Genomic DNA, 16,804 nt, shown 5'->3' with positions numbered 1-16,804 from the left:
AAAAGTTTTCTTAAAAATGTGTTTAAAACATCAGGTGTAGATGATGAGTGAAGCAGGATAACGAGACTAGAACAGTTGCTGACCTCATAGCAAGTTTTGTGTTTGTCCCAGATTTATTCACATTAAACAAACATGCACACTTACTGTAAGTTATTATTTCAAACAAATGCAAACTCATGCAGCCAAGATTCCAGTAGTGACACCACTTTCCCTGGGGCAAGCTTAAATGGGGGGAATTTAGAACCGGAAAGGTCATTGCTTGTAGGGAGGATGGCATTAGTTCTCTTCCTGTCAAGTTATATTACTAAGAAAAGAGAGATAGCCATCATCAAATCAAGTGCCATCCATAAAAAATTATCATCCAGATTTGTTCCAGCCTGTGAGTGACCAACTTCCTTCCCTATGCAACAAATTCAAGGCTTAAGACTTGTCCTCCCTCGGGAAAACTTTGTCTCTTTGGGTACCCAAAAGACAAGGAAAGAGAATCTCAAGAACAAAAATGTATTTAAGCAGGATCTACTTTTCTTGGACCTTAAATATAGTTCTGTAACTGCCATATCAAATAGACTCTATTTTGCTACTGTTAGAGCACAGGTTTTATTCTCCACTGCAAAAATAGCCTCTGTTTTCTCACCTCCTCTCCAAAACCAAACTGCAAGCCAAGGAGAAACAGTCCTTGAGGAGCAGGAGTCCCCTGAACGTGACCTCTGCTGCACCCGTTTGAGAGAGACCAGGCTGCACTGCTTCGTTCCTTCTTGCAGTTAATTACATCAGGGTATTTGCTAAGTAGTGCTTAGAAGAAACATCACCCTCAGCTTAAGAGATGCTCAAGACCAACAAAAAATTGCACTTAGGAGATGAGATGCTCTGAGGAAAGCAATTAAAAATCCAACTTGATAACTGTCAGCACAAGATGCATTCAGCAGCACACCCTCTCCACCCAGACAAGACAAGGCATGACCAGGGCTCAGGGATCCCCATCAGTAATTTTAATTAACATTAAACCTTAGGGAACTGAAATAGTCCAACAGGACACACAGCTGCAGCCACCACAAAACACAGGGGACAGGAGGCCAGCAGCTTTATGGTGACACTTGCTTCCTGAACACAGCAAGGATTAAATTAAATTATCATACAGCTTTCAAGAAGATGGTTTTCTTCCCTGGAAGGGGATAGACATCTTCCAGCCATGGGATAAGGAAACGATTCAGAGGTCAAGCTTACAAGCTTGGTCTGCAAGTGAACCTTGACTTTGCAAAGCTTAGTCTGAGAGAGAACTGGGGCTTCTTAGAAATATCCAAAGGAAACACGACATTTCCTAAAGAGAAATCACAATAAACCGGTAAATGTGTTACACAGCTCTCTGGTGACCTGACACAGCCAGGACACAAAATGTTCACATCCCCAGCAGAGTACCTGTGAGTCCTTATCATAAAAATAATACTACGAAGAATATATATTTTTTTTTAATAAAAGGACCACTTGCTTTATTTCAGAGCAAACAGTTGAAGAATTATGGCTGTGCTGAGAAGCTTAAGTTAACTGGAGATGTTCACATATAGGTAAAAGGTGACTTTCGTGTATTTTGGTGCCCAAAACTGCCCCAGGACTGGAGGTGAGGCTGCCCCAGCCCAGAGCAGAGCGGGACAATCCCTGCCTTGCCCCTGATGTCCCCAGGACAGGGATGTCCCTCCTGGCTTGAGGGCACTGCTGACTCAGATCCAACTGGCCATGGACCAGGACCCCCTAGGTCCCTTCTTGCAGCTCCTCTCCAGCTTCTCAATGATGTTTGGGATCTGAGAATGGAGGAGTGTGGTTTAGTTTCCACTTCTACTTTTAATTTCATGAGAATCTCAGCTTCTAAATTTTCAGAAAAATAATTCAATTTTTTTCCACAGGTTGCAGGAAAAAAGCCTGATCAGGTAAATGAAGAAGATTCTGATGGCCCAACCAAAATAAAAGTGGGTTTGTCATCTCATTGATATTAAGACCTTTGCAATCCTGCAGGCTCTGATTCCAGATTTTTGGACACTTGAGATGGTTCCGGATCAGGTCTCCCTGTCCAAAGTATGGCAATGTCCAAAGTTGGTTGGCTTCAGGGTCCAATGCATGTGTTTATTTAGATGACTTAAACTAAAAAAACTCAGGAGAGCGAAGACCCAGACTGCAGTTCCAAACGAGATCTGAGCGAGATCCAGCAAAAGCCATGTCAAGGTTTGCTTTCGCATGAGATGCCAAGTTGGAATGGTTTATGGTTGAGCATGTCACAGAGAGATCCACAAAACACATGCTATTAAACCTGACACCCCACCAATCCTGCTCATGTTTATGTTGCAAATTCAGCATTCAAAATTGTTAGGTTTTACAAGCCCCTTTCAAGCAACCCAAATACTGTGCAACTCCTGGAAAAATTCTGGATAAGCATCAAACTCCAGTGAAACTTAGAGTTCTGCCCCAAATCCAAGATGCAGTTAGGTGTGGTTTTAAATATACAAGCTGGGGAGGGAAAACACCACATGTACTGCACCAGAGTTCCAAACTGCAACCCTGGGGTGCCCCTGCCCTCTCCACACACCTCCTGGCACCTTTGCAGCACCCCTGGCTTCCAGGATGGCCCTGGCACAGCAGGCACCAGGAGCACTGGCACCCAAATGTCACACAGGACTGGGGCATGTGGAGGGCACCAGGCTCGGGGCTCATCCTGGAGTGTTCTTACCTCAGCCCCCAGACCTGCAGTGAGGAACTGGTTCTCCACCAGCAGCTTTTCAAAGACAACTTTTCAAGAAAGCTTAACCTTGCTCTCAACCAAAGCCAAACCTGCTCCAGGTACAGCAAAAAGGCTTTGGAGGATCCCTTGGTATCTCCCACCTAAGTGAGTCTCCTTCCCTACAAAGGGAGGCTCCTGCTGAAGCCTCCACAGCTCCTTCTCCCATGGGGCCAGGAGGAGTTTCAGGAGCCAAGAGCACATTTACAGGCCATGGTGGGCACCTTCAGTCTTTGATGCTGTCAGAGTTTTTTTAGCCAACTTTCCTGACTAAACACACACATGCCTCAAGAAAACCCCTATTTTAAAGCTGTAATGTAAACAACCCCAAATTATTACTATCCCCTAAAGGCTACTGCTGGCAAGCATCAGTGATAAAGCTCTGCCAGAGCAGTCTGGCATCCAGCAACAATTTGTTTGTTGTCCTGCAAAAATACAGAGAGCCTTGCCATATGGTATTAGCAACTTTCTGGTAACATTAAGAAATGTATTGGCTTGGAAAGCAGTTATCACACCAGCAAAAATGCTGTGTCTGAGAGGCAGGTCTCTGCTGTGAGTGGCACCAGCACAGTGGTGGTGCTGGTCAGGGCTGGGAGAGGCACTGGTGGCCAGCATGGCCATGCCACCTCCTGTCCCCTGTACCAATGACAAGGTCCTGGCACAGCCAGGCTTTGGCTGGCACAGCTTTTGTTCAGGAGCTGGGCTGTGCCTGGGGACCAAAACTCATGCTGCTCGTTGGGAGTGCTGGGAGGGTGCCAGTGCCGCAGACGTGGTGTCAGGGGACATGTCCCCAGGAGGCACCCAAATTATCTGTCACCTGTCTGGAACCCCCCAGCTGTCCACAGCTTCCTACCCTTCACCAAACAGCTTCTCCCCTCTGCTCACATTCAGTTCAGAGAATGGAGGAATAAAATGAAACTCATTAAAATGCTTTCACAAAAATAATGCCCCTGTATGCCCCCAATACTACCATGATTTTGAGAGTGTGTGGACAACAGATCACTGAGGATCTTTGAAAGAAGCTGAGAGTGTGAAGTACCCTCCCCACGGATACCTGCTGCACCCTGAGCACCAGTATTGACCAGACTGCCTCATCCCACAGGGGGATGTCAGGGAACTTCCCTGGAGATGGTGCTGGGGGTCAGGAGATGCTCTGCTCTGCTCCCCTTGCAGCAGCCACCGACCCTGGCTGTGCCCAAAAGAAGGGCAGGCTCTGGCCATCCTTTGATGGTTCAGACTTCACACAGACCCCTGACTGCAAATCCTCTCCTGCCAGAGAGGGCAGAGTAGGGAAAGGCAATCTCTGCAGCATCCTGCAGTTCTAGGGAGCTGCATGTGCTGTAAGGACAGGCTCAGCAAGAGCAGCTGGAGCCCAGCTCAGGTAAGAGCCAACTGCTCGGCCCAGGCTGCTCCTCGCTCTGGGAGACTTCAGTGACTTACCCTTGCAGCCTTCAGCAAACACAACATCCCCACTCTAGCCATGGCCTTATCTCAATGCACGAGATAAGAGAAGCTGAGGCAGAGAGAGAAACCACAGAAGGACTCCCCAGGAGAACCAGTTAGAAGCTCAAGAGCTCCTCCAAAGAGACCATCAGCTCCTCTTTGCCTCTAGCACTGAATTACTGCCAATATTCAGAGTTGTTGTGTTCTAGATTACTTGGCACAAGTGGACAAGTCACATCGTGCCTCTCCTTGGAAAAAGAACTGCACCTTTGAGTCCTCTTCCCCCTGTGTTTGTAAGAAGTCTGAGATAAATAAACAGATAAATAATTGTTTAAAAAAGATAAAAAAGTTTCTCAGAAAAGCAGCTGGCATTCTTGTTCTGAATTTTCATATTTTTGTCTCTCTCCTTGTAGTATGATTCCACCATAAAGCCTGGAGAAGAGAGGGCTCTAGGAAGAACTTATTGCAGCCTTTCAGTATTTAAAAAGGTTAAAGAAAGATGAAGACAAACCTTTTAGCAGGACCTGTTGCAATAGAACTAAAAGAAGATAAATTTATAGCAGATATAAAGAAGAAACTCTTTACTTTGAGGGCCCTGGCACAGGGTGCCCAGAGAAGCTGTGGCTGCTCCTGCATCCCTGGAAGTGTCCCAGGCCAGGCTGGACACTGGGGCTTGGAAGAGCCTGGGAGAGTGGAAGGTGTCCCTGCCATGGTAGGGGGTAGAATGGGATGAGCTTTAAGGTCCCTTCCAACCCAAAAAAATCTGTGATTTTATAATAAAGTTCAGTGGTCCAGAGAAAACCTCAGGAAGACCAGAAAACTCAGGACCTACAATTTTTATGTAGCACCAAAAACCCATGATCAAAGAAACAGATGGGCAGAAGTAAAAAGAAATAAAATTAAATGATTCTTGGGCCTTCTTCAAAACAACACCAAGAATCCACAAAAAAACACACTCCAGATTGTTTTCACCGGGTGTTACTCACCTGTAACAGAGAAGTCACTGCTTTACAACACATCCCCTGTCTCATTTTCCAAAGCATCACAGAGTGCCAGTGACCGCAGCAGCTACTGTTGTAAGTCAGGAACCTGCCCAAAACAGCTCTGAGCCCTTTGGTCACTGCTCTGTGAACACACACAGCAGCACCTGAGAGAGGCAAAACCCACAAAGTTTGGGGCTCCTGAGCAGGCTCCATCAGAGGGCTCTACTAGGAAACTCTGGTGGAGGTGCAATAAGGAAATAAGGACACAAAGGCTGCTCTTCTTACCCGCGGGGGGTTAATCTGCTTCCCTACAACACAGCCAGCTCCAAGGCAGGGAAAAGCCCTGTCCACCTCTGGAGCTCTTGTGTTCATCACCGCTTCCAGCTGAGAACAACAACCTGCTCCTGACCGTGGCACTATTTGTAGGTGAATATGGGACACAAAAAGGGCTAAATTCAAAGCAGGTTTTCAACTGGGGAAGACCCAAAACTGCTGAGTGAGGAGGAGATCAAAGCCAGATGGCATGTGCTGGTCTGGTTGGGATTCTGCAGTGCAAGGCAATAGGAAACTAACAGAGGAAAGGCCCGGGTTGGTCCCATGGCTCCTCTCCTGCCAAACGAACATAGCAGGACAACCATGGAACGATCACTTCGTGGGCTTCATTCCCCTCCACCTCCAGACGGAATTTAAATATTTGTATAAGCCCAGGCATAACTTTTATCTCATGTTTTCCTTGGGGTTTACTGGCTGTTTAGAGCATTCAGGCTAAAAAGCATTCCCTCAAACTCTTGCCACAAAAAGACCTGAAACAATGACACTAATTAAAACCACACTCTTTGGTATCAAGAAGACATGCTATTGTTTTCTTTTGTTGCTCATGAGGAGCTGCTAATGTGGGCAACACGTCTGGAACATTTTCCTGCCCAGTGCCGCGTTCCCTCCGGCCCAGGTTGGCTGCTTTGGGAACTTGTCACAGGCTGGGGTGGGAGGGCAGCAGTATTTACAAGAACAGACTTATTTATTCTTTGTAACAAAACATTTGCCAGCTTAACACCATGAAAAGCACGTTGGGGAAAAAAAAAAGGTTCACACCGCCTGAAAGGTGACAAGCGAAACAACTGTCCTGCCTCAGTGCCCAGTGGGCCAAATCAAGGGATGAACCTTATATACACACTCCATATGAATATATGGTATGTTTGGAAAAACTGATGCTGACTTTGTCAGGATACTCCTGGACACTCCATTCAGAACAGAAAAGGCTGCGGGCTGCCCTGTGCCACTGCTGACCCACTGGGACAAGGTCTTGCTGAAGAAAAAGGATTTTTCTAGGATTTTGTGTTCAATTTACCTCACCTGAGTGCTTCTAAGGTCTCCATGACTGGTATCAGCACTTCATAAACATTAACAACATTATCCTTGCAACATTTCTGGGGAAAATGCTATGATCACATTTAAAAGATGGAAAATTAAGGCACAGAAAAATCTAAGGTAGGTTTGTGTCCAATGCAACCTTCAAAAGCATCCAACATGGTTTAAAACCATTTAAAATAATTTCCCTGTCCAAGACCAAACAGTGGGGTCCCATGCAGGGTGGTAACACAAGCGCAGGAAGCAGAGACAATTGGCTGCTTTGCCCCAGCCCTCCCAGAGTGCCGATTTCCACTTCTCTCTGATTTTAAGCAGTGCCCTGGATGCCTCCTGCCTTGACAGGTAGCTCCAAAGCAGGTCAGGCACAGGGTCCTGGCTGGCAGCAGGGTCCTGGGCTTAGCCTCCACAGAGCACCTGTTCCCCAAGGAAGCACAAGTGGAAGAGGGAGGGATCCTCCAGGGAAGGCAGTGTCCCACAGGTGTCACTCCTGGAACCACAACAGTAAATAATTTTTCATCAGAGCCATTTGGTTTCTGGTTTCTGTTTGGAAGCATGGCGTTCACTGCTTTGACTAAAAACAAAACCCTGCTTCCCTTTTTCATGACCACAAAGATGCTAGATTTGAATTCCTGGTGGTGCAAAGTGAGCACAGCAGAGGTTTGAAGGCTGGAATATTCTATTTGACATTTATTTTTTGGTGGCACTTCAGCTTTGCATAAGACTCTGCCTGGTTAGCAAGCCTCCAGCTTTTCCAACAATAAAGAAGGACCGTGTGAATAACAGAAATACTACTTCAGTACACGAGTTGGGCTGAAGGGGTGAACATGCTGTGATTTGTTACATACTTCCATTGGGGAGACATCCCCAGTGTTCAGATTCCAGCCCTGGCTGTGCTGTGCCAGTCCCTGGCTCCTGGCTGGCAGGAAGGAGCTTTCTGCTGCCCAGCATGAACCACAGTACAGTGCTCTGCTTGCCAAAAGGAATTCTGGGGGAAATTCATATTTGAATGTCCCCCCAAAGAAAGATCATGTGAGGAAGGTGCTGTGGAGGTGGCCATGGCACTGGGATGCTGAGGTGACATCTCACGTGAGGCACGACCCCGTGCACACCTGCAGCAGCACTGGAGAGCCCCGTGAGGCTGTAGGGCTCGTTTGACAGCCTGGGGGGTCCAACAGAGCACTCAGGAGAGCCCCTGGGACAGCAAGAGCTGCCCTGCAAACCCCACATCCCCTGCCCTGCTTCTCATTTAAGGCTGACAGACGAGGCTCAAACACATCATTACAGCCCTGAGGAGACTGCTCAAGGTAACACTCGGGTTACAGATGAATTAATAGGAAACACTTACCTTCCCCACTAGCTTGCCTTTCCTGTTCATGCAAAGGTAGAAATCTGTCTCCTTCCCTTTGATCCGGACTTGACTTCCAAAAGTGTCTGTTTCCACTAGAAGCTGGGCTTGGAAAGGAAGAAGAAAAGAAAGCCTTTACCAGTGTGGTCCCCTGAAGGCACAGGGCGCAGAGCTCCCCAGGGCACTTCCCCGCTGCCCAGCTGAACCACACCACCAGAGCCCGAGAGCTGTGCAGGGGACAGCCCCAGGGGCCGAGCTCACGGCTCGGTGCAGGTGCAGGACTGACTGACTGACTGACTGACTGACTGACTGACTCCACTCACTCCCACACAGATACCCCGGATTTAAAGCTGGTTTACCACACAATAACCAACACACGTATGGGCTCCATCTGTCACACCAACCCCACCACCAGCAGCAACATTAGCTCAGTGTTAATAGAACCAGAGAATTGCTTATGTTGGAAAAAACCTCTGAGATCAAGTCCAACTTGATGGCCCAGCACTGTTGTGGCCACCACTACATCCTGTCCCCAGGTGTCACATCTGCATGGCTTTTAAACACCTCCAGGAATGGTGATGCCACCACTGCTCTGGGCAGCCTGTTCCAATGACAAGGCTCTCCTTCACGCTGCAGGAGGGTTCTTGGAGGGTAAGAACATGAATTTTATTCTCATGAAGATGAAAGATTAGCATGACAAGAAAGAAAATCCTTTCCCCACAGCCAGCAGCCCTCCAACACTACACAGAAGTGGTTCAGCCACACACTCCAGTGCAAAACATCACACTGACCTCCCAAAAGTCACCACAGCTGCTAGCAGGGAGAAATTTGGCACTGTCTGATGCACACCCTCCTGCATGTGTCCTCCATGCCTTGTTGTGCATTCAGGAAGTCACAAATTTCTTCCTGGCAGTCCAGGCCGAGGTCTCAGGCTCTAGCTGGGAGAAATGTGGCCAATCTCAGTGTCTGCCGGAGCCTTCCCCCAGATTGGGGTGACTCCGGGTGGTGGTAAAGTCTCCCCTCCAACCCGTGCCTTCAAAGAAAGACTCAGTAGTCTTCAGTTGTCTGGTCTCAAGGCAGTTTATTGCATGTTATCTCAAGGCACACAGACTCCCTGACATTGTCCCTGACTCCTTCTCCCTCTGCGTCTCTCTCTGCGTCTCTCTTCATCTTCTTCTCTGTCTCCGTCTCTGTCCCTGTCTCTGTCTCTCGAGGGGCTGGTGCCATCTTTTATATCACACATTACGTATTAGGTGTTTATAGTTTTTCCCCAATGCCTATTACCTATGTTGAACAGTGACTTTCTACTCTAAACCAATCTGTGAGTGCCAACACCACCAAGAACATGGGGAATAGGAAGGAGAAAGAAGGAGGACAGGGCACGCCCAAATCCCTCCATCTTAGAACCTCTGACCCCCATGTACAAAACTCAGACCCCTCTGTACAAGGCCTAAAACCCCCCTGTACAGCACTCAAAAATCCTACCTTTCACTTTGTGATTACTTCTATTATAATATCTAAATTTTTGTGATTTCTTGTTCTTCCTGCAAGGTTGGTAAATTGTTCCATGGGTCAGACTCAAGACCACAGGGGTTCCTGGCCGCCTGCCAGGGTCTCAGAGGCTTCTGCCCTGGACCCGGAACATCCAAGAGTGTCTGAGGGACACCTTGGGTTCCGACAAGTGTCTAGCAGGGTATTGATGCCACAGCTGGTTTGCAGCAGGGGCCAGGGCAGAGGACAGATTTCCACTGCATCTCCATAAACCCCTTGCTCTGCCACAGCTGTACCTGCAGAAGGGGCCAGGCTGCCACCCAGACAAGCAGCATGCCATCATCATCATCGTCTCAAAAACCCAGACAGATCCAAATCCAGCCTTTTATTCCATCTCTAATCTAAACACAAATTCCAGTCATGCTCAAGATTTGGATTCCAGGAATTTCCCCGGAGAGGCAGGAACAGGCAGACTGGACATTTTGGTTCAGATCCATCTCCGACATGGAGGAGGAGAAAGGAGACATGGTTGAAACACAATGCAAGAATGTGTGAGTGTCAGCAAGTGCAGCTCCACGCTCCTGCTCTGGAAATACTCACGCCTGTGAGTGCTGAGCCCCACCGTAGAAATACAGCTTTTGCCAAACTCTGGAGAATGTTTGATCTGTGCTGCAGAAAGTCACATTCTTTTTGGCATTCATATTTCAAATTTTAAAGCCCTCTAAGAGTAAATATGTTCATTGTAAGGATTTACCATGGGGATAGAAATAGGAGTTTGTTTCATTTAAACACATTAATATTTTTCCCACTTGTAAAGTCAGGTTTTGGCTTCTGCAGCAGTGCAAATATCACCAACCTTTAACTCACAAGGGCCCTAAATAATTTTCCCCTCACAGCTCAGTCACATCTGTAAGTTCAGGGGTTTCCAGTTACTAGCTGCTTACATTTATTTAGATCTATTTGTTAAACCTGTTATCACAGGGGATATTTAAATTATAACTTCTTTCTGACAGCAAGTGGGATAATGTCTGTATTACAGCAGGATATTACTTGCAATCATGCACAGATATGGATATTTATGGAAGTTTTTCAGAAACGCCTCATAGGTTTAGGTACCTGTGATGGAGAGCAGCCTGAAGCAACAACTGGGTGCTGCCCACTTTGTCCCCTCACCTGCCAGGGCAGTATCCAACCTGTGACCCCTTCTGTGAGGAAGGGCCTGGAGCCAGAAATAACCCTTCAATGTGAGGATATCAAGGGGAGCCAGCCAGGAGGGGGGTGATGGCACAGGGCCAAGGACAGCTCCTCCAGGGCAGGCTGAGCAGCGTGGCTGGAACACAGTGAGTGGCCACAGCTCCAGGAAGCTCAGGGAGGCTGCTCAGGTGCAGTGCTGCATTAACAGACAAGGGAACAGCAAAGGTAGGACTGGCTGCATTTAGAGAGGGAGGTGACTCTGAAAGGGCTTCTCCTCACATGAGCAGAGGATGGAGGTCAGCCTCAGAGCGGGAGACCAGCAGCCAGCATGTGAGTGAAGGTTGTGGAGCCAGCAAAGCCTGGTCCAGGAGCTGGGGCCGACACCCAGAGCACCAAGGAGCTGCCCACAGATGTACAGTGGCCAAACCACCCAGGCACGAACTGGTGTGGGGCCACCCAGCACAGGGGTCAGCCGAGGGCTCCACACAGGCCAGAACAGGACAGCACAGCTCCCTCTGAGCTGCGAGGGAGCCCACTCCAGCCTGAGAGTAAAAAGCTACTGAGAGTGACTCTGAACATCAGATACAGGCTCTGGCCAGCCAAAGGAGGAGCTAACACCGACAAAACCCTCCAGCACAAGCGCCGTGAGCTGTGCTCCCACGGGACAGCCAGCAGCTCCCAGCCCTCTGACACGGGGCCCTCTGGCAGCCCATGCTCAGATGGACAAACACGGGGCACACTGGCTCATGTTCCCCACCCCCTCGCTCTGCAGCCAGTATGACTAATATCCAAGCTGATTTTAATTTGAAAAATATCACCTTAAAAAGATGCCGGTTCCCTGCTGTGAAAATTTAAACCATCTGGATGGAGTGATTTCAAATAATTAATCTAGGACTCCTTTGGCACCGCTACTAATTAAAATATGATACCTTCCTCCCCCTTTTTAAATACAAAATTAAACTAAAGTTTAAAGCTCTAATAAAATAATGTCATAATTTAGAACTAGATGGAAGTCCCCTTTCCTGCAGGCTGCAGAGGTTACGGCAGCGCTGAGATCCCTCCCAGGCAAGTGCCACAGCACAGCCCGAGCAACAGAGGATAAGCAGGCATCCAGTGAGATATTTGTGCTGGCAAACACAGCAGCATCCATCCCAGGGTCCTGACAGACAGCCCAAATCCCCAGGGACCATCCTGCACCCCGTGCTGAGGAGTGGGAACAGAAGCCAGGAGGTTCAGCAGAGAATGTCTGATCCCTGCTGTGACCTGAGCTGCCCTAGGACAGGCCAAGGCCTCACAGAGGCTTCCCACTTCTGCGAAATCTGAGTCTTAAGATGTTGGAAACATCTCATTTCTAGGGATCCCTGACCCCCTTTTCTACAAGAGAGATCAGTGCAGCTTTAGGGTGGGTTATAACCCAGCTGGCTACAATCCAGGGCTGTGCAGCACCCCTGACTGCTGATGCTTCCTTGTGCAACAGGCATCTCCCTAAGTTCTCTCAGGAGCAGGGACAGATGCCTTAAACAACACATAAACAGCACATCTGAAATCTTCTGGGATGAAACCCAGCCCTGAAGGATGCAACCAGAGTTCCTAGGGGGTGGAAGCTGACACAGCACAAGGGGCTGCTCATGTCTCCCCCTCTACTCACACACAGCAGGAGAAAAGCTCAGCCACCACCAACACATTTTACATTAATTCAAACTGGACTTGGAATGCTGTCCTGTCCTGTGATAAATATGCCATGGCATAATGGAAGTGCCAGGGAAAACCCAAAAGAATGTACAGGAGAGTTCAGGTGAAATGAGTGCCACCATGCCAGAGCAGCAGCCCCACAGCACTCTGCTGCTCAGCACCCCTGACTTCCAGCCCCATCTGTCCCTGGACACATCACACAGAGATTACAATCTTTATTTTCAAAGGCCCTGAGCTCCAATCTTCAGATCAGGTGTTATTGTTTAAATTCTTTGACAGCTAGATATTCTGATATATTTTCCAGGGGAATAAAATAAAGAGCAAAAGAGAAAAGATGTCTTCAGAGGGTGAGATCTCCTGCTACATGTTTTGCCTTATTGGCCCATTTAACCTAAACCTTCCTGAAAACTCCCACTGGAAGAGACTGGAATTCCTCACAAGTCTAGGTGAAAAGGATTACATGTATATATATATATGTTGAGAAGCTATCTACCAGCTAAGAAAACATGAAGTCAGGGAGATATGTGAAGGTGGCAGAAAATATGCCAAATTATCTTTCAGATATTTCCTGGGAGTGGGAGGACAGGAGCAGAAAAGCACAGGGAAAGAGAGGAGAAAGAGGGCACCTGAGAAGTGTAAGGTTTACAAGTACCAATCACAAAATCCTTAGGTCCAGATAAAGAAAGAGATGAAGGGGAAAACACACGAGGCGTGCAGAAGGACTGGATACTTCAAGTCTGTCCACTGGTTTGTGTTTTTTTGCAGGTGAAACCCCTGAAAAGGGAGCCACAGGGAGAAGGAACACAGCTGCTTACACTCTCCACAGGCACCTTGCAGCTGGCCAGACACTGGGGAAAAGGATCTCAGAGGGGACAAAGATTTTGTTGCTTTGGTTGCACTTCTTTTTCTGAAACAGTCAGGGGAACCATTCTCAGACTTGAAGCCATTTCCAGCGAATGAAAAGGATGCACTGACACACTGAGGCTGGGAGCACAGCACCTGGGATGGAGGGCCGCTTTCCCAGTTTGTTACCCTGGTGCTGTGAACCAGGACATTCCCATTGTTCACAGTGCATAGTTCACATCTGATGGGAGAGCAAAATCCACTCTCTGCTGGATCTTCTCCTGAGACTCCCAACATGGGCAACAGTGCTTAAAATAGATGAAATCTGTTCAAACACTGTCTACCCCTACCAAAACCACATGAATCCCTTCCACGACCACAACACAGGAGAGAATGATCTTGTCTCCACAGTCATGATGTAATGATGAGGGAATAACAGCAAAATTAGGTAAAGTCTGGAGGATCTAATGAAGCCTGCAGGCTGTGGCCCAGTGAGGGAATCAAGGCTGCATCCCTAGGTTTTGTCTGCATACTTGCATAGTCATGCAAATTGAATGGTATTTATCAGTTATAATCCACAGAACCCAGCTCCCTTCTCAAATATTCAGGTGCAAATTAGAAGTAACCACCCCAATCAGCGAGGCTGGTGCTTGGGAGGGCAGAGCTCTGACCCGCATACCCCTGCCCTGAGCTCATCCTGTCTCTCCTGAGCACAGCTTATGCACGTCAAATTATTAAAAGGCATACTCGTGGGGAGGAAGACTAAGAGCAGCTTCGAGGTCCAGGCTCCAGATATTGTCTCTTTTAAGCCACCCTGTTGCACAAGCCAGGGAAGTGCTCGGTGTCAGCACAGAAGCTGCCCAGGGAGCAGCTCCCAGTCCTGACCCAGGTTTGAAAGATCCTGTTACTCTAAATGAGGATTTTTTAAAAATGCTGTAACTTTCAGTACCCTAACTGTTGCACCTGGGGACAAAGACTTTTTGGGGTGTAAGGTCCTCAGGGCATCAAAACGTACACCGAGTGCCAAGTCCCTGGCACGTTTTCCTGCCCCATCACGGGGTGGGAAGGGAAGCAGGAGCGAGGGCTCAGTGTGAACAAAGGACAGGCTGCAGACACAACCTGCCATCCGCAGAACAGCGTCAGTAGCTCTCAGGAACCAGACAGGTTAAATATTTGCATGGGAGACATCTGAAGAAAATCTATAATGCAGCAAAGACCTCAAAGGCATTTCCACTACGGCAACCTGATCTTGTAAATACTTCCACACAAAGGACTTCACACACATCGGAAGTCCCTGAGTGCTGATAAAGACCCCTACACGGCTTCAGGGTCCAGCGCCGGCAGGGTGGGAGCACAGCCCGGGACAGGCTTTGGGGACAGCTTCCCCCGAGGGCTGTGCGCTGCTCACCGCCCACCTGCACCGCCCGAGGGGCAGCAGGATGGGCAAAGGAGCAGGATCCCGGCACAGCGCCCAACTTCCCTTCCTGGCACGGCTTCCTTGGGGCTTCACCTCTGCAGCAGCCGACGGGAACTTCAGGCTCCGGGCGATGCTTTCGGGCACTCCCACTCCCAGAGCCTCACACCACGGAGGCTCCTGTCCCACATCCCGCACTCTAAGCTGTCCCTTGGCGCTCCCTGGGCTTGTCTGCAGCACACAGGGCCAAGACATGCAGAAATGTCCATGCTGGTGCCAAGCACACCAGCCCGAGTGCCCAGCCCTGGCCAGCTGCGCAGGCAGGACATGCTGTGCTGCAGTCAGCCCTCAGGGTGCACAGCCCAGGATGGTCAGGACAGAAAGGATCACTCTCAGGCTGTTTGATATAATTCTCCACTATTTAATAATACTCTCTACTTAAGCCTGACACACCATTCCTAGAAACATGAAATCACATAATGGTTGGGTTGGAAGAGATTTTCACGCTCAGCCAGTCCCAGCCCCCTGGGCAGGGGCACCTTCCACTGGACCAGGTTGCTCTAAGCCCTGTCCAGCCTGGCCTGGACTGTTACAGAGCTCTTACCTGTAGGGATGCCCACCCAAAAAATTCCCCTACCACTTCAGCAGTGGGTAACAAAACACACCCAGGGGACGATGCTGAGCTGATGTTCCCCGGGCATCTCAGGCAAATTCTCCCTCCCCACCCTGTAGAGATGTGTTGTTTATTCTGGAATGGCACTATCAAGGTAAAAAAGGAGGTTCTAAAACATAGAAGTCCTCTTCCCCACACTGCCCAGGCTCCTATAGGATGACAAAGCTTCCAAACATAGTCCCTACAAACTCACTCTAGTCACCACATCTTGGGAGAAGCTGAAATGAAAATGTACTAATTTGAGGTCTTTTATTAGCCTACACATATGAAAATTGTTTGAGAGTTCAGCAGATATAAGACCAGAATCAGACCAGAATAAATACCAAGGTAGGTCTAAGAGATTTTTGTCCAACTTAAATAAAACTTTAGTAAATCCCTGAATCTGTAATTCTATGAAAAACAAAACAAATAAACAAACACACACAGAAACATCCCTCCCTACCTCCCCCCATCGGAGCTATAAGTACCATATTATTGGCACTACCCAGAGGCTGGTCATCCCTTAGCCATGTGAGAAATGAATGTAAAACACTGTCATTCTAACATGGAGCCATTTGCACCCTTTTGCACATCTAAGAAAACAGGATTAAGCAGTGAGAAATCAGACTTGACCTCTTGCAGATGTTTTATACATAATTCACCATAAGAGAGACTAAAAATATTTTGGCAGTTGCTTCAGTGATGGTGAATAAGCTTATCTAGACAAGATTCAGTAAAAGCAGAGGCGGGTAGGTTGTGTGCTTTAAAAACGCCTGGGCGGGGACAACTGTGAACAAATTCTGCCCTGAACTTTGCCACCTGCAAACTTGCCATGACTAAAAAATAAGCCTGGAAAGAGAAACGTTCAGAATGTTAGCACAGAAATTCCTCTATCTCACCAGGGTATCCTGCTGCCTCCAAGCACAGCTCAAGTGGACAGTGTTTATACAGAGGCAGGAAAACTGCTTGACAAGCTGCCAGGCTCTGAGTCTGGAATTACTGAAGGATGAGCCTCAAAAAAGTTCAGAAGACCTGTTATGCTTGAAAAAACACCTAAAATTAAAAATAAAGGGCCAAACCCTGATGTCTTTGATCATTCTCATTTGAATAAACTCCTACTGACACAGTCAAGCCCAACAGACAACGACCTCAGAACCTGGCCCTGAGCTCCTCGCTGAAACACATCCAAAGTGCTGGAGTCTCTCGGGTTTGGACAGAGTGTGAACCTTTCCCGTCCCCACAGAGGGTTAGAATTATTGCAAGAACAAACCCCAGTGAAGGTATTTTGACTCTCATTTCCCAGTCTCAGCTGGACCCAATAAAAACACTGATGTACACAAAAATAACAATAAGGAGAGAATGACCAGCCCAGGACTCCACGTGCTCTCGTGTCTCTGCAGAGCTGCTCCTTGTGTGCCCAGGAGCTCAGGACAGAGCACGGGGACCCTGCAGCACTGCCCACCTCCCTCAGGCAGCTGCTGGCAGGCTGCTCCTCCCTAGGGATGAAGTAGGAGTGATGTCAGCACTACCATCTCCTCTTTCCGAGGAGTCCCGAACACATAAATCTCTCCCACATCCCAACACCGAGATGGTTTTGCACACTCCAGAAGTCAGC

General features: G+C 48.3%; 1 protein-coding gene across 3 annotated transcripts in view; it reads right to left on the bottom strand.

The window, feature by feature from the left end:
* The window catches only part of FGF18 (fibroblast growth factor 18), a 64,778-nt gene that overhangs the window by 8,413 nt on the left and 39,561 nt on the right, over positions 1-16,804 (bottom strand). For all 3 annotated transcript variants that reach the window (XM_053956974.1, XM_053956976.1, XM_053956975.1), the window contains one exon: positions 7,904-8,010. In XM_053956974.1, the coding sequence (XP_053812949.1) occupies positions 7,904-8,010 (107 nt within the window). The remainder of the gene's footprint in view (positions 1-7,903; positions 8,011-16,804) is intronic.

This window comes from Vidua chalybeata, chromosome 15 (genome assembly GCF_026979565.1).
Source record: "Vidua chalybeata isolate OUT-0048 chromosome 15, bVidCha1 merged haplotype, whole genome shotgun sequence".
Classification (NCBI taxonomy): domain Eukaryota; kingdom Metazoa; phylum Chordata; class Aves; order Passeriformes; family Viduidae; genus Vidua; species Vidua chalybeata.
This window is presented reverse-complemented; position numbering and strand designations above follow the sequence as displayed.